This window comes from Vidua chalybeata, chromosome 3 (genome assembly GCF_026979565.1).
Source record: "Vidua chalybeata isolate OUT-0048 chromosome 3, bVidCha1 merged haplotype, whole genome shotgun sequence".
NCBI classification, from domain to species: Eukaryota; Metazoa; Chordata; class Aves; order Passeriformes; family Viduidae; genus Vidua; species Vidua chalybeata.
This window is the reverse complement of record NC_071532.1, coordinates 13,552,802-13,576,448: the sequence shown is the minus strand read 5'-3', so window position 1 is coordinate 13,576,448 and position 23,647 is coordinate 13,552,802. Positions and strand designations below refer to the sequence as shown.

The 23,647-nt window shown below is 39.7% G+C and overlaps 2 protein-coding genes across 4 annotated transcripts in view; one reads left to right on the top strand and one right to left on the bottom strand.

The window, feature by feature from the left end:
* Nucleotides 1-8,371, top strand: part of VIT (vitrin) — a 53,701-nt gene extending 45,330 nt beyond the window's left edge. For both annotated transcript variants that reach the window (XM_053939453.1, XM_053939452.1), the window contains 5 exons: nt 1,212-1,359; nt 1,553-1,656; nt 2,150-2,376; nt 4,418-4,931; nt 5,252-8,371. In XM_053939453.1, the coding sequence (XP_053795428.1) occupies nt 1,212-1,359; nt 1,553-1,656; nt 2,150-2,376; nt 4,418-4,931; nt 5,252-5,430 (1,172 nt within the window). In that variant the 3' untranslated portion in view covers nt 5,431-8,371. The remainder of the gene's footprint in view (nt 1-1,211; nt 1,360-1,552; nt 1,657-2,149; nt 2,377-4,417; nt 4,932-5,251) is intronic.
* A 2,529-nt stretch (nt 8,372-10,900) lies between these two features.
* Nucleotides 10,901-23,647, bottom strand: part of STRN (striatin) — a 68,607-nt gene continuing 55,860 nt past the window's right edge. Inside the window, exons 15-18 of one of the 2 annotated variants that reach the window (XM_053937771.1) lie at nt 22,137-22,277; nt 19,784-19,891; nt 18,844-18,930; nt 10,901-18,757 (exon numbers count right to left, since the gene is read on the bottom strand). In XM_053937771.1, coding sequence (XP_053793746.1) covers nt 18,588-18,757; nt 18,844-18,930; nt 19,784-19,891; nt 22,137-22,277 — 506 coding nt within the window. In that variant the 3' untranslated portion in view covers nt 10,901-18,587. The remainder of the gene's footprint in view (nt 18,758-18,843; nt 18,931-19,783; nt 19,892-22,136; nt 22,278-23,647) is intronic. The other variant, XM_053937772.1, reaches the window with a different exon arrangement.

Here is a 23,647-nt window from a genome sequence, read left to right as displayed (position 1 = left end):
AAAAATTGAAGGTAATGAGATGGGAGGCAGTTGCATAAGCCACTAAGAACAATTGGTGCTTTGTAGCCTTCGGGCTACCTAATGATTAAAACACAGTAGTTTGAACACTCTGATTGGTAGGAGGCATCATCAGAGGGAAATCAAGAGATGGGGATGACCCAGACGCCGGAGGGGGAAAATGTTAATTAGCGCTCTAGTTAAGCCAAATTTTGATCCCACTCCTGGTCCCAGACCAAAGTTGAATGCTTCACCACTAACTTGCAGAAATGTGAAAGCAGGTTGGCAGAGATGAAGACAGCATTTGCAGCACAAAGATGAGGTTCATCTGTGTAATTAAAGGGAAGAGTTTGTTTGGGTACAGGCATATCTTTTATAGAACATTCCTTTCAGCCCAGAGAGGAAACACACAACAGCATACCACTGCTGCTGCACACACGGGTACAAGGCTACAACAATGCAAAGGAACAGCCCCCACTCGGTCTGAACATCCCAAGCCAAATCATCATCCTTGATGTTAGCTCCAGCTCAGAAGGAAACTGATGAACAATTCTCATTCAGAAATGCAGAGCTGCCAGGATTGTTCAGTAATCCTGGATTGTAATCGCTTTGAAGAGATCCCACAGTGTCCTTCCCCTAAGGCACATCCTAGGCATCACACATTTCAGGAACTTCCCTGCCTTCTGAGCGACATTAACACGGTAACTGTTCCTGTTATGTCTATTACAGCAACTAAGTCCACAAGAGTGTCACCAAGGAAATCGCCTTAGTTTGTGCTCTGAAGGTGGCCAGACCACAAAATCCAAGCACCATGGCTGGTTTTACAAACTCCTATCACCTCTGGGCTGCAAATAAAGCATGCTGAGCCCAAGACATGGCTCTGAGGGCACAGGATATACAAGTCAGCTTGTTCCTGTGGGGCTGACCTCCCTGGCCCCCAAAATGCAGTGCTCCCAGACTGACCCCTCTGAAAAGTTTCTTGCCTTTTTGTCACACAGCCAAGCTTAGATGTTGTATGACAAGAACTATGTTTACAACCAGTAGGACAGAGTTGAGCTGCCAACTGTGACTTGTCTTTGTCAAAGGCTTTTTTGTAGAGTTTACACAGCAGGACAAGTCACTGGATGCAGACTGTTTAGGCCTTTGATGCTTTCAAGAAGCACAGCAGTCAGAAAGGACTAAAAATATCTTCCATGTTCTTTATCTCTCCTCAGATTGCAAGGTTGATTTGTCCTTCTTAATGGATGGGAGCTGGAGCATTGGCAAACGCCGCTTTCAGCTCCAGAAGCGGTTCCTTGGTAACGTGGCTCAAGCCCTTGGCATTGGCAGCGCTGGTCCTCTGATGGGCATTGTTCAGTATGGGTAAGAGTTTCCCAAACATTCCCATTGCCACAGGACATGACTGCACACTCTGGCAGCTGTAGCTCTAAGCTGATACGTGCTAAAGGCCTCACTCCAGCTTGCACTCAGGAGCCAGGTAGTACAGACCAGCCCTATGGCTTTTGTGTTGTATGTGAAGCAAAACACTGACATTTGCTCTAATTTCTCCTTTTAGTGATGACCCTTCCACAGAATTTAACTTAAAAACTTACGTCAACTCCAAGGATCTAAGGAATGCCATTGAGAAAATTCAACAGAAAGGGGGACTTTCCAATGTTGGTAGGTGATGGGGCCGCTTGCACATCCTCTGCTTAGGGAGGGCTTCAGAGCCTGAGCTATATAGCAAGCCCACACCTCCTCACAGGATACAGAGGCTGGGACCAAACAGTGCTTAGTGCTAGGGCCAGGCTGGAGAGAGAGCACTGCTCCCACTATGACCTGCATGTGTTGCTCCCAGGTCCTGCAATCCATCTCAAGTTGACAGGACATACGGGCAGTTCCCATCAATGCTTTGGGGATCCTTGATAACCCAGCTCATCATCCCCAGTCTCTCTGGGGCATAGGGAGGGGGTTCAGTGCAGGAGGGCTCAGGAAGCACTGGCACCAGTAGCAGAAGTCTCCCTTCCTGCTCACACAGCCACAGAAACTGCTTTCCCCAGCTCTCTGCAGCCTCCAATCCCTGAGTCAGCTCTCTGCCTACTATTTCACGGGATATTATCCCACAGAGTACTTCCAGATCTGTAACTTCTCCTCAACTCCTCTTCTATTACAGGGAAGGCACTTTCATTTGTTAACAAAAACTTCTTTCTGGATGCTAATGGAAACCGAGGTGGAGCACCCAACGTGGTTGTAGTGATGGTGGATGGGTGGCCAACTGACCGAGTGGAAGAGGCCTCCAGGCTGGCCAGAGAATCAGGGATCAACATTTTCTTTGTCACTGTTGAAGCAGCTGCTCAAAGTGAAAAGCAGAATGTTATTGAACCAAACTTTGTGGACAAGGTAATTTGTGGGCTGAGTCTGACCAGGACTGAGTCTGAGCATTTGACCAGGCTGAGTCTGACTAACCTTTCCAACCTACTTCATTCAGGGCATTTCCTTTTCCTTCTTACCACTTACAGTTATTTCTTTTCCTTCTTGTACATACTGTCTTCAGTTTTTCTGTACAAAAACCAGGCAGTAATGCTGAGATCAGAAAGGGGATGAAGTCAGTAAAGTTCTGGTTTGAGGTACATCATCGAGCAAATGGCTTTTGACCGACTAAACCTTAGCACACACCTGCAGTTGTACTGAGACGAGCAGCTTTCTAAATACACAGTATTTGGAAAATGACAAAGTTGTGCTGGAATTGTTTTTTTCACAAACCTCCTGCTGTGCATCTCCCACTAGGGAAAGGAGCCCTGTCAACCTAATGTCAATGTTGCATTTACAAACAGGTCCCACATATGCAAAGGTTGGCATAGTCCCAACACAAGCACATCCTAGTTTTTCAGCTGCACTGGATAATTCAGACATTTTCTTTTTACTGTTGATGAAGGCTATTTTTCAGTTATTTGTTTCTGCTGCAATGGACTTCATGGTAGCTCTTGGAAAAAGGGTAAATCCCTGACATATGCAGAAAAAAACAGAATGCAAGCTTTGATTGATTTGTATTTGGCACCAACACTAGCTGTCTGATAACAACGCTTCAGAACAAGCTGGTACTCTGCTAGGGCAGGAGATACCTACCAAGTGGCAGACCAGGCTGGGCTTAGGAAACAGGGTCATCTGGTATTTTCAAAAAAGAGATTCCCATCTGAGCTGGGTTGCTCTGCCATGAAGTAATCTCCCATGAGTTTCAGAGCTGCTCCAAAGAGCTGCACTGTCTCTGGTCAGCATATAATTGGATTGTAGTCTCATTTGCATTTAATGTTTTTAAAAAAACAAAGCTATAGCAAGTCTCTGCAAACCTGCCAATGACACAGCAGAAGTGAATAGAGTGGGGTCAGAACAGCAAGGTAAGGAGGGAATGGTGGCTTAATACTGCTGCATCATAACACTAAAATAGAAGTAAAACAGTAAGAAGAGCAAATGAGAGTAGGACACCATGAGGAACACAGACTGGAGGGAACAGTAACTCCCTTGGAGCTGTTAGGCTTTATGCAAGTGAAGACCAGTGCCTTGGTCTTTTAAAACACTCACACACACCATCACAAAGCTGATAGATAAAGCCTGGCTTAAAAAAAAAATTCTCACCCAGAGAGCTGAGGAATTGGCCTTTAAGAAGCACTAAAGCCAAAGACAATTTGATCCAGCCTGTTTGCATCACTCCCCTCCTTGCCCCACCCTTCCCCTCCTCCACCCCTTGACTTTTCCCATGTCCTCTTCTGTGCCAGCCCTACTTCCTACCCACACTCAGCTGACTCCCACTAACTCTATAGAAGCCTCCCACACATGTGGCCTTATGAGTATTTACTTATATAAGTTAATGGGTTTGGTTTTGGTTTTTTTTACTATTTGGCAGAGCCAGCACTATGAGCCTGGGCTTTCTCTGCTTATAAAAGTATGAACCAAGTTATCCTCAGATTAAGCCCCAGGTTTCACTTCAAAGTAGTAGGGTTTGTCAGCAGGCAAGACTTTCTTTCTTGTCCTGAATGATGGGAGCTGAAGTTGCTACCTGGCAAACACACAGGCTCTTGTAATGTCCATGGGAGCCACACTAAGAGCAGCTCTGTGATTTGGATGCTTTTCCCACGAACAATGTGACTCACATAAAAAAGCCTGACAGTGGCAAACTTGCTTATTACAGTTTTTTCACTACTATAATATCAGCTCCATCCCACAGTTTAAAAAAAAAAAGCAGGGAAAACTGTCACATTACACAAGTATCTGTGATGTTACACTGACATCATTTCCCAGGGAAGCAGATGGTGATTGCAGGAGAGGCCATTTCAGACTCCAGCATTGCTCTTTCCAGGAGCCTGTATTTACAATTTAGCTACATACCCTAGCAGGAACAGGCAGACTGAATTTCCATTGCATTTATCCTCATGTTGCCTTGCAGGCAGTGTGCAGGACAAGTGGATTCTATTCCCTCAACGTGCCCAGCTGGTTCAGCCTCCACAAGGTGGTGCAGCCCCTGGTGAAGCGGGTGTGCGACACTGACCAGCTGGCTTGCAGCAAGACGTGCCTCAACGCCGCCGACATCGGCTTCGTGATCGACGGCTCCAGCAGTGTAGGCACCGGCAACTTCCGCACGGTTCTCCAGTTTGTGGCCAACATCAGCAAGGAGTTCGAGATTTCGGACACCGACACGCGCATCGGAGCTGTGCAGTACACCTATGAGCAGAGGCTGGAGTTCAGCTTTGACAAGTACAGCACGAAGCAGGACGTGCTGAACGCTATCAAAAGGATCAGTTACTGGAGTGGGGGCACCAGCACGGGAGCAGCCATCAGCTACGCCTCAGAGCAGCTGTTCAGCAAGTCCAAACCCAACAAAAGGAAGATCATGATTCTCATCACAGATGGCAGGTCTTACGATGATGTCAGCGTGCCAGCCATAGCAGCTCACCAAAATGGTAAGGTCTTCTATCACTGCCTGCTCTCCCCTCATGCCTCAGCACTTATCCAGGTCAGATAAATGCAGTTTGCTATAATTTGAAAGCACTGGATGAAACCTTACAAAGGAAGAGTAGTATTTTTCTCTGTGGTCCCACTGAGCTCCAACAAGATCAGTATCTGTTTAACAGCTGAATAAGGAACTTCAGGAAAAAAAAATTATAAATCATCACAAATGCAGCAATGTCTAGGAGATCTCAAACTACATTTGCAGTACTGGTCTTAGATTTACTGCAATGAAAACATTCATGCTTTTTCTAAACTTTGGGTTTCTTTCCAGGAGTCATCGCTTATTCTGTTGGAGTTGCTTGGGCAGCCCCAGATGAACTGGAAGCCATTGCATCAGACCCTGCTAAGGAGCATTCCTTCTTTGTGGATGAATTTGACAACCTCTACCGCTATGTTAATCAGCTCATCCAAAACATTTGCACAGAGTTTAATTCCCAGCCACGGAACTGATGGACTCAAGCAAGGCAGGACCCTTGGGTGCTGTGCCAAGTGCCACAGAAATAATGCCAGTCCTCAGTTCAAGAAACACTGGAGGTGTTTCCCTCTGGGACTTTCTAGTCAGCAAGGTTGATTGCAGCTCTATCCCTATGCATGATAATGCTCTGTGTAGACTGTTGATTTTTGTTGTTGTTAGCATCAGAAACTCTGATTTACATAGATAGCAGAAGAGGCAGTGAACATGGAGGAAATAACTGCAGCTGTTTCAAGAGCTGCTTCCACCATAGAGCCCCCGCTTGCCCAATTCTCACCTTTGGACACACCCAAGTTCTTTAAAACGTGCCACCGGCTCCCTGAAGTGACCAGGTCCCTTCAAGGAGTGGCCAAGCTGCTGCTGAGCTGCTGTGGTAGAAACACCTCATGTGGCACTGCCCACCAGAGGACACACAGATCAGGGCTCAAATACCAGACAGAGGGGGAACACAATTTGAGTACCTTCTTAAAAGCAGGTACTCTCTCCATACTGCTGTCTTGTCAGTAAGTTAAGCTTCAGCTAGTGTCAACTCAAGCACTGGGATTTATCCAAACCCTGAGAAACTGGAAAGCAAGAGAGAGGAAAGGTTCAAACCCTAGGACCCTACAACTCTTTGCCTCCTTTACAACCCTACAACCCTAATAAAGCCTCAAATCCACAAGGCAGCCAACATGAAGGAACTGGAATATAGTCTCCCACAACCCTGCATTAATGACTTGATCTTGAGAGGTGTCTTTCCCTCTCAGCTTCATCCTTCACTCTTGGGTGGTTCAAGGCCTGCAGGACCACAGGAGTGCTGCCAGGACACAGGAGACTCTTTGAGAAAAACTGTGGGTTTAAGCTGCTCACAATCACCAAAGCATTTAAGACCCATCACTCTGTCATTAAACCAACACTCAGAAGTGCAGTCTCTAGGTCAGGAGAGCTACTCAAGAGCCATTAATAGGATTTAAGAGGGAATTATCTGAAGTTCTGTATTATACACTGGGAAAAGCAGAATTTCAAGCATTTACAGATACCCTCCCTCAAATTTAGGACTGACTTTTCTTTTATGGACTGATTTCAAAATGTACCTATTACAGCCCTGTATCTGTCAGAACACACAGTGGTTTCTTAAGTGGAGAACTACCCATGTCAGTAGTTAGTGCAGAAGGAGGGACACACTAGGAGGACCAAAATAACTGCACTCTATTTAGGAACCAGCAGTTGCTGGTTAGGTTCCATCCAGTATCATTAAAGAAAATACATCCATTAAGCAAAGTTATCAAAGGAGCCAATAAAAACATGAGTGTTCACACTCCTTACAGCAATCAAAGCCATGCTGGGCCAGGAAATGGAAAGAAATTAAAACTCGTATTTGCCATGTTACTTGCAAATCAGACTCTTAACAGCATTTATAGTTTTAATAACCATGAGCCAAGATATTAGCCACATAAATTCTAACTGAATTGCCATAAGGGAAACTCATTGTATGAGCAAAAGCAGCACAATTTTAAAAATCATTATGTTTGGAAATATGACTGAAGCAGCTTATAACCTGTCAACTAAGTAAGCATAACGCAAATTAATGAAAACAGCAGATTCAGCATGATCCCCCTGGTGGGGTAACATAAGTCAGGCTGGGGTCCTCTCAGCAGGTTATCGAAACCAATTTTGGATGAAACAGTGGTTTTGCACAGTGAAAGTTCATTAATTCCCCTTAAAAGAAACATTAAGTTCCAGCTTTAACTGAGTATCATCGATTCAACCATTCTACTCAGACTGAAAGCACAGGACACTGTCAGCTTCCACAAATATATTTGTATGCAGAGTTTTTACCAGTAATCTCTGCTGCTGCACTTCACAGCTTTAGCTTTTGGCTTGAGAAAATGATTAAGGATAGAGTTAGGCATGAGGCATGAGCAGAGCAACTCCTGATATCCCGCATCTCCTGATCCAGTTCCTCACTACCGTTCTGCTGAACACATCTTTCTCTGTCAGCATAGGACATTACATGGCCTGGACAAAACTCAAACCTGTAAACTGAATTTACTGGGGACTTCAGTTCAGACACCAGATTTATTGCCTGAAAACCTGGTTTTTTGGGGCTTGATTTGGGGCTGCCGAGAAAAAGGCCTAAATCCTAACTTACAGTTTCTCTTAATACTGTTTAATTTTTAATGCAGCAGTCACCACCACATATTGTTCTCCATACTGAATGTACTCTTGCAGCACCAAAGATTGGTACCCTGCAGAGACTCCCCAGTGCTTCACTTGTGCTCTGCCAAAAGCACAGCAGTGGTGGCTGGGACTTTAGTAACAGCTAGAGCACACATGTTCTTTAGGATGTACATAAGGGATATATGCATATGGGACATAATTTTTTTCCTCAAGCTTAAAATTTAAGCAGTGAGATTAAGCTTTCAAATGCTTTTCCACAGGAAAGTTGCACAGCTATCTTTTGCCAAGCATTTATAAAGGGTACTTCAGGATTTGTTGTTGTTCAAATGGTTTGTCTTAAGTTTACAGAACAACTACGGTGCTTGTTTTTCAATGTGCATTTTTATTTACTTCTTGAGACGATCCTGAAAGTGTCAAAACTCTAACTATGAAAATGGTTTAATTCAACTCTTGTCAAAACTTAGATGTCCTATTCATAAGCACCGTAAGCTTAAGCGGAAGCCTCAAAATTTTGAAGAATACACCCATCCATGCAATCACAGAACACACTCCTCTTCACCTTTACCTTTCATAGCAATCAAATCACTTGCTGCCTACTAAAGTCTCTAATAAAACAAGGTAACTTACAAATATAGATAAATGTTCAAAGGGGTATATTTGTTGAAGAAAGTAGAACTCCTTCTGTAACATATACAAGCTATTTTGAGCTTATCAACGTAAGTTGCTATATCTTTTGCAATAAAATTGTCTTAAAACACATGCAGTGCATGTCATCTCATATGGGTTTAAAAAATAAACAGCAAATAAAGCCCATGACATTTTAGTTTCTGAAACACAGCTGAGGTTATTACTACATTATAGAAGACTTAGCAAGGTTGGCAAAGCCCCAGGTGCTTCAGTGTTGTCCTACATGCTCAGATGAAAAAGATCCTTAGAGTGAGCTACCACAAAATTACCTGTCAGAGGCATCAGTCAACTGAAGCAAAGCCTAATGACTGAAGGGCATCAAAATTATATGTACTTCCCAAGGTCTGCAAGATCATGTCTTATTTGGAACCAGCTTCCTTTGGAAGCTGAAAAAAATTAACACCAGCTCTACACACTTTCTAGATGTGGGACTGAATCAAAAGAGGATCTAGATGTCCAGTCTCTTGATGCTGGGCCACTTAGTTTCAGATGTCTGACCAGTTCAGTGGAACCTGCAGTCTGGCAGAGGCATGCCCAAGAGTAGAGATGGGAGCTGCCTGAACTAGTCACTGCATACATAGTCTAGAGGGTGTTGTCTGATCACCCTCTCCTTAAGAAATAAGCTTCTTTGCACTCAGAGTTGGGCTGGTGGCTTATCAGTGCTCAGCAACCACAGTGCAGAACACCCACCTGGAAATACCTACGTCCATGCTCTGGAAGCCTTGGCAGAGCGCAGTTTCAGCATCTCTTGCCAACTCCAGCATTAGCCACTCACATTTTCAGTGAGCCACCAAATTCAATTAAGTGTTCAGCCATCTCTTCAGACAGATGTAACTCAAAGTCCTGTTTCCCCAGAGCAGGACACTCCATTTCTGTTGTCACTGTGCCACCCTGCACAGAAGGCATCGCCCGCAGGGTGCACCTCCTGCTCCTCAGCAGCTGCTGCTTTGCTGTTTTAGCAAGAGATTTTCTTCATGGCTACTGCTGACAGGTGGGCAGACAGGCTTCCCCTTCCTCCTTGCACTCCTTCCCCCATGGCTCTCCAGCACACAGGGAGAACCATACCAGTAATCAGGAAAAGCTCTGGAGTTAAGCATCCAGCCAGGATCATCCCAATCTACATATAGTTAGGGATTCAACACCCTACCTGTAACCCCAACCCTGAAATCATCCACGTTATCTACTTAGAAAGTCAAAGCAAGCAGTAGGTAGTATAAGAATTATTGCCTAGACACCAAATTTAAGTCACTTTTCTGTGGTATATGTACCTTAAATTACTTCACGGTTGAACAAAGCCACTATCATTCTGCTAGCTATTTTGCTCTGTGCATGAGCAACATTATGGAAACAACTTGATCCCTTCTCTTTTCCATTCCCAACTCATGTCGAGACATCTTGGACAGTATCAGGCCATTTACATTTGCTAAGTCACCTACATATTTGAAAACATTACAAATGTACACCTATGCAGCTGAATGCTTCAAATTCCTCAAAATAATAATTTTTCCTTGTTAAACTGAGGGAGGAAGGGGGATGAGGGTTTTAGCACTGCATCAGCAACACTGCTCACAATCAAATGTGTCAGTCTTAATGAATGGCAAGAAACATGTTGTTTTCCTTAACACCAGTTTAATATATTCTCTGATTCCTAATGAAAACTCTGTTAGTACAGTTGAAGAATTCTAGCACTCATAGAAATTACTTCTTTTTAAGCACAAGAAATTGTAGAAGTTGCACTGTATCATCAAGTATACTCACTTTTCTCACATGCAAATCATCATGGGGCCATGATCATCATGGGGCCACATCACAGGCAAACCCATAAGCATGTTCAATTTTCTTTTCTCCTACCTCAGGAATCTTCTAGAGGCATTCACACTGGCTTGAATGAGATTGTACTGTCAATTCATGAAGTGATTCCTCCTTTCCTATGGGGCAAGATGATGAGTAGGACCAAATCAGGCAATTTTATACCTACCAAGAAAAGATGAGAACTTCACTTACCCCACCTACAAGCTCAGAAAAAAACAGGATGGGCTCAATGACAACTGGTTCTGCGCAGTTCTGTGTAGGTTCTCCTGCCACCCGCTCACAGTGCCATTCTGAGCACCTTCCTGTAGAAACGCAGCTGCCATCTGTGATGTGTGGTTTGCTCTCCCTCATCCTCTCCCCAAGGGCAGAACCACGCGTTTATTTTTACGTTGCATGAACGCTGTCCTTGGGAAGAGCCACGTGTCTGGTTGTGAACAATGCCTGCTGACAGACCAGCTCCTGCACGACCGCACCCACTCCACGTGTCTGCTCACCCCACATTCACCCCCACACAGGGACCACGTGCCTCAGCACGTGGAAGGATGTGGGGTGTCAACAGAGCCAAGCTGGTGCAGCAGTATGAAACCAAGACATACAGAGAACAGAAAATCCAAGGCACTCCTGTGAACACCAACACGCCGCACAGATCAGTAGGAATTTCACATGGAGTTACCTCAAGCCCCTCCAAACAAGTCTACTTGTCTTACTCTTAATGCACTTCCCCCTCCTAGCACTCACTCCAAAACCACATGTATCTCGTCATAAAATGCAGAATTATGAACACAATGCAAATGTTGAAAAATAGTATTTATTAGCACCCAATTTACATAATTATATGGTACAAATGACACTTGCTGCTGCAACATTAAATAAAGCTGCTCTTAAAAACCATTGCTTATTTCTGGAAGTCCGTGTGATTTTGCTCAGCACAGAATGCGGGTACAGTACACAGATACCCCACTTCACTACTGTCATACCAACACAAATACCTGCATGGTTACCTCAATGGGGTCTCATTTTGAACGGCACACTAACATAAGCAGATCTATATAATTTTAAATGACAAAATATTTATTTGACTTATTCAGGCAAGTGAATGTAGCTTTAAATATAACCTATCCAAGAAGTTTCACAAAATATGAATTGCAGTGAAAAAGAGAAAATTCAGGGCTGCACTTGAGAAGCTCAAAATTACACTGGCATATTTAAAAATAATCTCCCTCTGAATCTTCTGTCTTTGCCATTTTAGATATTTATCCAGCATTTTAAACTACTGTGTTTTAGTAAGAAGTTTAATACTAAGTTTTTGAAGAAGCTTTTCCATTTAAAGCAAAAATTTATACTTGTAATAATAAACGCTAAACAAATCTTTGGAGATTGAATCACTTTCATTTTTCTCATGTCCCATGATTAATAAGCCTTTTCAAAATCATGAAATATATTACATTTATGGATGCTTACTCCCAAGAAAACTATTCTCTTCATAAATTAAAAAACAGAATTTCTCACTCAAAATGACATTCACTTTTGTACAACAGTTGCATTTAAACAAGGTAATTTTGGTGGTACTGCAATTCTGACACAGCCTTGTGCTGAGCCATACACAAAAAACTGACAAGAAGACTATTACTCAACAAGTAGTTACTTCTCATTTGGATCCAAAATTCTGCAAGACACTTGAAGTCCCACATTGTTTCAAAGTAGTCATTCAAAACTGGTCTATAAAATCATAACCTAGCCATAGTTCTGAAGGGGAATCTTAATTTCCTTTAGCTGTTTTTGCATCAGCCACAGTAGCCTTTTCATATCAACAATCTGCCATGGAAGTGACCCAAAACAGAAGGGAAGCCACTGTAATTACTAACGTGTTAGTGGTTATCACCTGTAGTAACTTCTCCTAAAGAGAGCTGTCAGGTATCTCTAAGTTCTAGCAGAAAAGAAAGAATTGTATTAATATAAGCAACAACAACAAAAAAATTCCAAGCTACAATCCATATGGCAAAGAAATTTGTCTTTTTCATCCTGACAGTTAACTGAAGATAATTATGCAAAATACAATGCAAAGCTGACAAATGTCAACAGAGAGAACCTTACAGCAACAAAAGTCATCTCATCATGGAGTTCCTTTTACAAGTTTTTTCAGATGCATTATTCAAGGAAAACATAGCACAAGACTGCTTTTCAGTATGCTTGGACTATAAAGGTACAAGAAATCATTAGCTAACATGCTCAGTTTGCATTTCCAAAAGAAGTGCTAACACATATGAGACAGTTTTGAAAACTGATGCACATTTGCAAACGTCCAACTGCAAGGAAACAATTCTAGAAACCATACATCTGAAAACAAGCTACATTCGAAAGCACTGTATATCTTGATGATAGGAAGCATAAAAAAATAAATTCTTAATGGAAAAATATTAGCTTGAAGTCCATAATTCATCCATTATACAATGTTTTTGGCTGCTTTTCACAAGTAATCCAAAAATAATGACAATATTTGGCTTGGCAATAAGTTATCCTTTCCCTTTCAAAACAGTACAAATCCAGCTGTATAAATCTTTTCTCAGCACCACAGTCTAATACTCTGGTGTGAGGACCAAGGGTTACTCAAAATACCCAGGAAGTAATTTTGGGAGCCTGCAATTCAAACCTAAGGGAATCGAAGAAGCCTGGCCTGGAGGATGTCAATACAAGGCTTTGAGCAGCTTAGAAACACATGCACAGGGTATGGTTTAAACACTGGTGTGATCTCCGAGGATCACAGCATGGCTTGGTAGCATGAGCAGGGCAAAAGCAGTCTAACACACAATACCACAATCTACACTTGGGCAGGAAGAAGTTGGGCTAAGAGTATAATATTGTCAAATGCCTTTTTAGCTCAGACATAGCTTGGGTTTTGTAGTCTAACAACTAGTCTCTCCTGACAACAAACCAGATGAGATCCACAAATTATGCTATTCAACTGGATTTATGCCTTCTGTAGTGGAATCCACATCCTCAAAAATATCTTAAATTATACAGCAATTAATAAGCTTTCACAACTGACTACAGAGCAGCAAAACCAAGTCAGAAGGCAGGCTAAGAAATAACACACCAAAATTAAACAAACTGGGTGTAAAGAGATACAAATTAGCCTTTTGGTGGTGAGAGGGCTGGGGCTGAAGCTGAAACTCTATCACCCTTCAAAAAACCACTCCGAGAGAAAAATCAGAAGTCTTTTATGACATTTATCCTGCAGTAAGAGCTCACTGCTAATGAGATTTTAAGATTCTCAGAAAAGGTATCCTAAAGGGAAATTTAAGTGGGAAGATAAAAAGCACATACTAAAGGGATAGATAACCTGCACAGGTATGTTCATTAGCACAGGCACAGACATTCTTTTTAAGGTCACATTTCTAATCATCCTCCCTCCTGGGAACATTCCCACCAGATAAACAAGAGTGTTTGCCCAAACAAGGACTATTTATACAAGAGTCATCCTAGTCCTTCCCCACCCCCTCCAGGAGTTTGTTCATTTGCTCTGCTGTATTGAACACTACCTTTTACAATGGGGGTTATTTTTTGTAAAACATCCCTGACATAATAGTATGGATCAACACTGGTGTCCATCAGTTTCTCTGCTGCTCAGTAGGAATGTGGCAGAGGCTTTCACTGGCAGTTTACAGACAAATCATTTCCAGAACTTTGTCTCTAAGCTTAAAGACACTGATGACAGAAGAGTCAAGACTATTCACCTATTGTAACTCTCTTCAACTAAACATGTTATCAGATTCAGACAAAATATTCTCAACACCTTCAAGTCCTTATGGAAAAAAGGAGCTTCCTGAAACATCTGAGCATTTTTTTCAAGGAAATCTTTTCATCATCTCAGTCACTCAATAGTAACAACTATGGTAAGCATCTCTACAATGCCTATGAACAGCAGCTGCCCAAGAAAACTCATATTGCCATGTCAAAGATTGTCACATCTCATACAAACCAATTTACGACGTGGAAGAGGTTAACTATTGTATTCTGATTTCTTCATTTCTGACAGTGTAGTCCAAACCAACTTCCACTAAACAGCCACAAATATCAGCACAGGACAACCACAATGGCTGCATTTTCTTCCTTAATGCATCTCCGGTTGACTAGGTATTTCACACAGGCATCAAGTAGGCTCTTGGATACCTGGGACAGACAGTCTGCAAACAACACACTGTCAAACCACAGCCTGCAAATGTTTCCAAATACTTGAAAGGCATTAGTAAAACCAAGACTTGATTATCTGATAGTTATGCCCCTTTTTCAACTGTTTGTTTCCACACTTCTGCCCATCAAACACTGCTCAAAGAACACATGAGTTTACAGAAATTGATGCTCCCCAAAATTACACTGTTAAAACCTAAGGAGGCAGGGAAAGGCGACACATCTGTGATCCAACAGCTGTACTGAAAAGGTGGTGTAACTAAGTCCTTTATCTCTCACACATTTATTCAAAAGAAGAAATCTCTGGTTACTTTAAAATCACAACTGAAAAACAGTGTTGTATGACCTAATCACAAAGCTGTATTGTGAACATCACACACTTAACCAAAATTACATGGGACTGCTTTAACATAACATTATTTGAAAATACACATCCTAAAAAAAACAGGCTACAGTATATGGCATATAGTTCTACACGCTTCTTGCTAAGAACATATTTTGTCAAAATAAAGAAGAATGAGATGAAAGTAGTGAATCTTTTACGTGGAAGTTTTCTCTCTGAGGCCCAAAGTCAAATGCAGACACTAGGATTTCATAAGAGTGACACAACAGATCTAGAACTTCTTCCAAGCTACTCCAAATAATTCTGTGCAAGTGTTTTGGTAACTGAATCAAATATGTGAAAGCAAACAGCCCAGTAAAGTAAAATAGAGTAAAAGTGAGAGTATTTAAACTAGTGGACCAACTTTCAACATATAGAAGGACTGAAAATTCTCCCATTAAATTAGTTAGTAAAATCAAAATCATTAGCACAGGCTAATATACACAAAAAATTGTAAGAGCTAACCATTAAAAAATTACCATGTAAATTAGATATGGGAAAAATAGTACTGGTACAATGCTATATAGTGATACTGCAGAAAAATGTTTTTTTCCAAGAACAAGCCTTGGGTCCAGTTTTGTTTACATTTTGAATAAACATACGTATCACACTAATGAAAGTTACTAATTACCCTGAACCAGGAAGAACTGTACACCAAAGTGGAACAAATAAAAATAATTTAGTGCCCTCAGAGGTCAGAAGTTCAAAACTTGTAAGATCCAGGATGATCATGAAACAGGAATTAAGTCTCTAGCTGCAAAAGAATGGTAACATACTAAAAGTGAAGAAGAAACTTGAAAAGCAGCAATACTCAAATATTATTTAAAGGAGTTGTCATAAAGACATAAGATTTAAGCTTATCAGACGTCAAAAGCTTGGTCTTCCTACACAAAAACATTGTGTTAGAGAGGATAAACCCAACCAAATAACAACCAGACTTAACAGATGACCCTCAGACTAAGTCCAGCAAATCATGCATGTGGAATGGTGGTATGGACACCAATATCTGGAGAATTGAGCTTAAAGGATGAAAACGAGAAAAAGCTGTGCAAAAAAAGCTGACTAAAAAAAATAGCTTGAAGAAAGCAAAAAGGAATGAAAATATACAGATTGAACCAGTGTGTGCATGGAGGTTCCAAATTAAAAGACTATGAAGAATATGTAAAATGGCACAAAAGATGGCTTGGAATACTGGCATGAAGTTACAAAAAAGAGCTACTAAGTATCACATAAATCCTCCTGCCAGTGAGATGTAATCATTGAAATAATCTTTAAAAGGAAGCCTAATTGTTTTAGAACATATAAAATCTCACTGGCCAAGACACTATAAGAATGCACAAGTCTACAACCCCGCTTTAGCAAGCAGATGGACTAGATAACCTAAATAATTTTTTCAACCTTATCTCCTACGATGATGCTCAGAAGATCTGACAGGCTCATGCACAATACCCTGCAGTCCTACAAGTATGTGAGCAAGTACAGTAAAAAGACATTGACATCAATTATGAAGACAAGCACAAAAATATATATATTCCACAACCTCTTCGTAAGGCTACATTTGTTTTGTTTTGTTTTTTAAAGGCACCTCATCCTCTAGCTATTGCCAGCTTTTAAAAAAATCACTTTTCAGTTTGAGCAAGAGCTCAATAGTGAGAAGGAATCATCTTTCAATTCACATTTGAACAGCCACTTCTTACATTCCAATTGTAATCAGAATGACAGTCTTTAAAAACAAGCATGCTGGCCTATTAGTTTTTATGTACAGCAATTTAAACAACTGTGACGACGTATTGTGTAAGCAAAACCACAACATTCATTTCATACTCACACCATTATCCTTTGTATACACAAACTCAAGAGAACTCTTAATACTAAAACATTAAAATGCACCCATGGAGTCTTCCCTTACTAGACACATTTAATACATGTTTACAATATATATACACATATATAATATACATAACTTTTAGAATTTTTCAAATAAATTTTTGTAATTTTCTCTTCAAAAAGAAATAAAATAATGACACTGAAAGAATATGAGTCAAGTACACAAAATTCTCACAAAGTTGAATGCTCAGTTTTGCAGCCAAGTTTCCTCCTTTTCATCATAACCAAAACATTTTATAAAAACTAAATTATCTGTATTATTATTGTAGTCATCTGTTTCATGGTAAAAGTTCTAATCTTATCTAAGGAAATATATTGCATATCATTATCATGAAGTGACATATGTGAATATTCTGAGCAATAAAAGGTATTCCAGAATATTTCAGCAGTACATATAATGTGTAGCAGGCTCAAACAGCGCAGGTCAACCTTTTATTCTAAATAATATACTTGGTTTAAACTCTGAGATCAACTTCAAATGTGGTCCCATCCCCAAATGGCACTCTAAAAACGACATTTTCAAACCTTATGTTGGTATCTTTCAATGACTCCTGCTTACAAGTGTCAGTTTCAAGGTAAAGATTTATTTACCAGTTTCCAGTCTTAACCTCAGGCTGGTATATGAAGAATTGCAGTGGGTTCTTTCCTACTCATATCAGCATCAGAAATCAACTCCAGCAGAAATTCTGCTTTCCATTCCCATCAGAGAAAAACACCAACTTCGTGCTTATGAATAGTAATAATTCTGATGATGACACATAACAGAAAAGAACCCACTCACCTTCCTTTAAGAAGGGATAAAAAGACTAACAGATTGGATTAAAAGTCATTTTTCAAATCAACAGAGAAGCTCTGAATAGATAAACAAAGCACATCTGTTGAGTAATTATGAGAAGTACTCATTCTTCAGGTAACCCAATCAATGACACATACACCCAATGAAGTGGACAAGGTAAAAAGTCCCTCAAATGGTGGAGCTGGGAAATATTCTAGCAGTAGCAGAATCTCTCAAACTGATGGAACTTTGTACAGTTCCCACCTATTCCACTAAAAGGACTCATACAAAGCATCAGATTTCATCTTCAAACAAAGTATTTCACTGTTATCCTTTAATGCCCAGAGTGATACCCTTTTTAGCAGGAACAGAAAGAGGAGATGAATGTTTGATAGCTAAAACTGTAGGACAGCTTCTTTGGAAAGCTTTGTGATAATTTCTCGTGCCAGATCTCCAAGAATAAACAGCATTCAAATCTGAATAAGTTAAATTTGCTACTACAGTCTGTTGTTAATTGGGATTTAGACTAAAGGCTCAGTTTCTAGCCATACACTAATAAAATCCTTAAAAAATTATATAAATTTTTTGCAAACTAAATATTTACTGAGAAACACAGAAGATGTAACAGAAACTTTACTGCATTTTAATGTATGTTAGTAATTTGCCTTCCTTTAAATGCATTTATCTTAGGCTAGCAGCCAGGTGGCTGAGATTAACTATCTGCTACTGCTCTCTGAACAAATCTACTTTATTCATACACCAAAGGGATGACAAAGTGCTTCTCACATGATACAGTAAAGAACATGTGAACTGACTTTGAATCACTTTTTCTAGGTGATTTGAGTACATTAAGATTCTTCAATGAGAAGCATCCTAGGAAGTTTCCCTATTTTCCTACTCCCTGATGCAATTAGACCCCTTCTTTCCAGTACTCCATTTTATTAATAGAGAATACGTAGACCTAGTTTCACCCAAGGCCTGCCTGGACGAAAATTCACACCCTCTAAATAAAAGCTTTTTTTTTTTTAAACTATTTGAAACTGAGAGATTCCAAGCTCTCAGCACCAGCTGAGCTCACAAAAACCAAAACAAACGTCAATTTAGAAAACAGCACCCTGCAAAACTACACACTTACAAACATTCTCTGAATTACAGGGCAAGATAAAACAACTCATGCCCTCCTCTTCTCTTTTGAGCAGCTGGTTAAATATATACAAAGCTAAAGTTGAATGGAAAGCACTCTGTCATACAAATACTTTAGCCAGGGCATCTGCACCTGCACTGGCAATATAACATTTGGATGGGTGGAATGCCACATCATGAATGGACTCATCAAATTTTTTGCGATGGGCAGTAAATTCTTGGATGCAGGTCTTGCTTTCAAGATTCCACAAGCGAATCGAGCAGTCGTGACCTAAAGAAAAGGAAAACAGTTTTCTTTATAATTTGCATGCCTGCCACCATTATGAGAAAAAGAAAATGAAATCTGAATGTACTTACTGCCAGACATCAAATACAAGCCATTAGGATCAACAGCTAAACTTGTAACTGCATCTAAGTGAGCTACCATGGAGTGGATCAGTTTTCCTTTGAAAAAAAGATTTATTTAGGTTATTTTCTGCAGTTAACTTTGTTACCTCTATTCACTGCTTATGACCCTACCACAGCTGATATAAACACAAGAGATCTTGTCCCATGACTGAATCATTAAAATTATACAAAAAGTCAGTATTTTAATGTTTACAGTTCCCAAGAACCACAGTAGCAATATCATCAACGTTTATGAGACCTTTTCTTTAAGCCACACTGACAATGCAATCACTGTGCATTTTAAATATCTGCCCCTTAAGCAAATTAATGGAGTTCTCAGGTAAGATCTGGGATGGGAAGGAAGGCAGGGGCTGAGCATACTAGAAGCAATGAACATAAACTACATGGGAATAGGGAATAGTGTTAGTTATCTCAGAGAGAATTAATGTTTTATCACAGCGTATTACAATTTTTACATTGATTTTACAATGATTTCATGTTAAAAATAAGAACTCATGGGTCAAAGGTGGCAGAGGTCTAGGAAGCACTAAAGGAGTGCCAGAGGTTCCTGCTCTCAAGAGCAAAATAATACAGACAACTAATAAAAGAAACGTAACCATAAAAGCATGAAGATTTTGAAAAAGATGCCTTTTACGTTAAATATTTATAAACCCCATACATAGGGCATTCTAAAAGAATGGACAGAGATCCACATTCCTTATCATTTTTCCAACAAAGCTTTTAAGTGAGCTGGCAATCTTTATTGGTGATGAGAGATTTCTGCTTCAGAGGATATCCAATTCTTGACATCCCTCAGCATTTGTGTGAATACTATTGATCATGATGAAATTGGGAATATGATTTATACTACACAATGGCTATGGCTAAGACCTGCTGGAAAGATGCGTACCTGTGTTGTTGTCGTAGAATTTGATGTGTCTGTCTTCATGAGCAGTGATACTAATTGGAAGAGTTGGATGGCTGATGACTCTGTTTATCTGACAGGAAGAACTGACTGCTAAGAAAAAAAACACATACATCAGTATAAGTTGCTAAGTTCTTTGAAAGACTACTACTAAGAAATAAATATGCAATCAATCTAATTTGCAAAATAATTCTTATATACATATCCTGACAACTCTCAGCTAGCACCTTATGTTATGCACTTTCCTCTAAAATACTTTCCAAACTACACAAGACAGATACATACATAAAACGTATGTATGCCAAATAAGGTCCAGTTTTTGGACATGGTTTTAGATAAGCACATCAGGCAAAAATGTGAAACCAAAAACTGAGTGAAAAAAACCTAATTCACACATATTCCTCCTTTTGCCAAGTCAAACCTTCTTCATAACATACAGGACAGGACAATAAACACTGCAGGCAAACAAAATCTACCTCTTATTATCTGATATATATGTATTGAAATTATTTAAAAAAGGATGCTAGATTATTCATAGGAGAGCCAATTTTCTCACCTTCAGTAATTCTGAAATAGCATGCATATATATAGATCTATATATACACAGAGAGAAAAAAGTATAGGAATTTTCTGGTTAGAAATCCAGGCAATGCTATGCTGCACAGGTTAATGTAAGAGGTGTCTTAAGAGGCATAGATTAGGAAAAAACCCACAAATAGTAATTACACAGAACACCAAAATACAGATATTGTCTTTCATGTTGACTGTATTTAGCTATATTGCTTTTAAAGAACATTCACATAATTTAATCTAAATTCTTACTAAAATAAAGAAAATAGAATACTACTGAAGGTTCACTTCCTATTAAAATGGTGAAGATTCATTTTACACCTTTCTATAAAAATCTGAACCATAAAGCAGTGTCAGCATCCATAGGGCACTTAGAAATTATGAAAGTAAAAATTAAGGGAAAAAAACTTCACATTCATATAAATAAACACCCCTAAAATTACTAAAAGCACATGAACTTTCATCACAGCCAGCCATTCTCACAGTTTGAAAATGCCAAGCAGAGGCTTATACTGAGCAGAAGAGTCCCTAAACAGTGTGGTAGGGCATTTCAGGTGACATTTTCCTCTTGTCTAGTTCTTGTACAAATAGTAATTTATTTCTTTAAAATACATGTAAACTTGATAGTACTGTTACATAACTAAAGACACTAAACAGGGACTGATGGTTGCCATACCAGGGTCTTGTTTTCCTAAAGGAAAATTACAGAATTACAGCAAAGAGTAGGTGAAAAAAAATAGAAGGGAGAAGGGGAGGGAAGAAGAAAGGTGGCTTCCACTGAATTGCTTTAACTAATTTAGAACAGTTTTTTTTTTAGACAGGAACAAAAATGTGGGTTAAAAGAAGCACAGTAAGGAATAACCTAAAGAAAAGATATGGCACTGTCCATTTGCTCTTATAAAATTACAATCATTTAAATATTTTAAAACACACAAACAAAGCCAACAGGAATGGCTTAGTCCTTTTAAAAAATATAATTAAATAGTAGAATTCAGTGACATAAATCCCCAAGAATGAGGAAAGAAATATCAAAATTTTAAAAGACACAATGTTTTGCCATTGTGGCCTGAATATGAAACCTTATGCTTCAGCTCATTCTGGTCTCTTTTGTAAAGTCAGGGTAAAATAATGGACTAATAGCAGGCTCTTCACAGTATCCTCTACAACTTCTAATATTGGTCACTGCCATGATCCAAGGCATTACATGGGACCTTGTGAATTAATACTCTTTCACTGGAGCTTTGCTTTCCTCCTTCAGTGGAAATTTCAATTAAAGTCCAAGTCCAAATGAGCCAAGAGTGCAATAAAGCTTAGAAGATGGATACCTCTGAGGAAAATAAAAAAGAATTGACATACACTCCCAATTTTGTAATAAATTTAATATTAAATTTTCCTGATATTGCCTCTTTTTTGCAGTTTTGGACTGAAGAGAAAATGGATATATTGAATCTGCAAAGATCACAAAGCTGTATTAAAGAAACTTGTGCTCTCATGCTACTATCCCTTGAGGAATTCAGAGTGTGAGCTTTTTTCTTCGATCTTATTTCAAAAGTATGCGCACACTTCTGCTACTGCAACACCCGTGAGGTCTGTTGTAGTAGTAACAATTTACTGTTGTATCTCAGAACACAGCTTCTAACATAATCCATTTTATAATTTCTCATGACACTGCGTGATTCTCTGGAAACACTAAAAAGATTGTCAACAGTACCCATCTCAAACAAGCAATTTTTTTTCCTTTGGTTGATTTGGGGCTTTTGATACATACTAGTATCCACAGTGGACTCCAGGGTAAGAATTCGTTGCCGTGTCTCCATGTTAAAAATGCTAGTGTGTCCACTGTTAAATGATGCTACCATGAGGCTTGGGTCACTGCTCACAAGGTCTACTGATGAAGGGATTCCCATTTCTAGAAAACAATGTAGAGAAGATGCAGTTGGTGTAAAGAAAACTAAAAAAATTAAACAAAAAAATCCTTACAAAAAAGTACTTCAACATCAAAAGGGCCATGATTATGAAAGTATGTGCTGCATTCTAAAATATAAATTATGCCAATAGAAATAGCTTTCCCTGTATGATAGCTGTTTTAACCCTATTTTTCTGGACATGTATATCAACAACATTCTTTACTAAGATGCTGTATCTGAAACTGCAGCTCTGCAGAAATCTACTTTAAAATTAAGAAAGCAAGAACTCCCTGGCCCCTTTTCCTTCAACTGTAGCAGCAATTCTCAAAAAAAAAAAACTCCACCAAACTCCATTGCTTTGAGTAAAAGGACATGAAATTGAAGTGTACAACAAGTGACATGACAAATAATTAATGCTGTAATAATTAACTTAGACAAAATCAGAGCTTAATAAAACACCAAAGTTCTCCAGGTGCAGATTTTACACACTGGAATTGTCATCATGTACAGTTATATAAATACATTATAAACTTGTATTTCAAAACTCCTGCCTACTGTAGTATATATTTCATCTCCTAATAGTGTAGCTATCTGCACACCATAGGACAGAAGGTCAAATCAGCAAAGCTTGGGCATAGGATATATTCCTTAGGATTTTTCTCTTCAAATGTCCTGTTTACCACCTGCTATGAGGAAGAACAACACCAGCTGCAACAGACGTTAGGAGGAGGAAAAGGTAAGAGAGTGAGAAGCTGAATTTTAAGCAACCTAATGTTGGATGATAGATTCAGATAACACAGGAATACCATCACATCCCTGTAAACTCTCTAAAGATTCATGGGAGAAATATCTTTCTCAGGCACAGGACCTCAGGACTATTTCTCAGGAATGGCAGTAGTTACCTACAAGTACTAGGAAAAAGGCCAAAAAGGACTGGTGTGAGAAGAAAACACATTGTTTCTCAAGTGACCTTTTCTACTACTGCCATGCATGCTTATCTGCAGCTTCCTGGTAAGCCTACAATGGTTAATCTGAACGACTTGAATAATGAGTGACAGATATTTTAGGGGGTTTGTTCAAGGTTATTAATAAGCCATAGGAAAACTGAGTTTTCAGTCTTTGGATTTCACAACTGGGCTTCATTTCAGTTTAGAATACAAAAAACCTCCTAATATAAGGGCTATTATATTGCCCCTGTGAGGGAAGACTACTCCTCCTTCCCTCTTAGTTTAATAATTAAAAACAAAACAACTTACAGTAACAAACTCCAAAACTCTACCAGGAAGTTTTCGAGGCAGGCAGATAGACAAACTGGCAGTAAGAAGCCTGCATTTAACTAACAAGCAATGGCATATCTGACCAGCGTCAAACT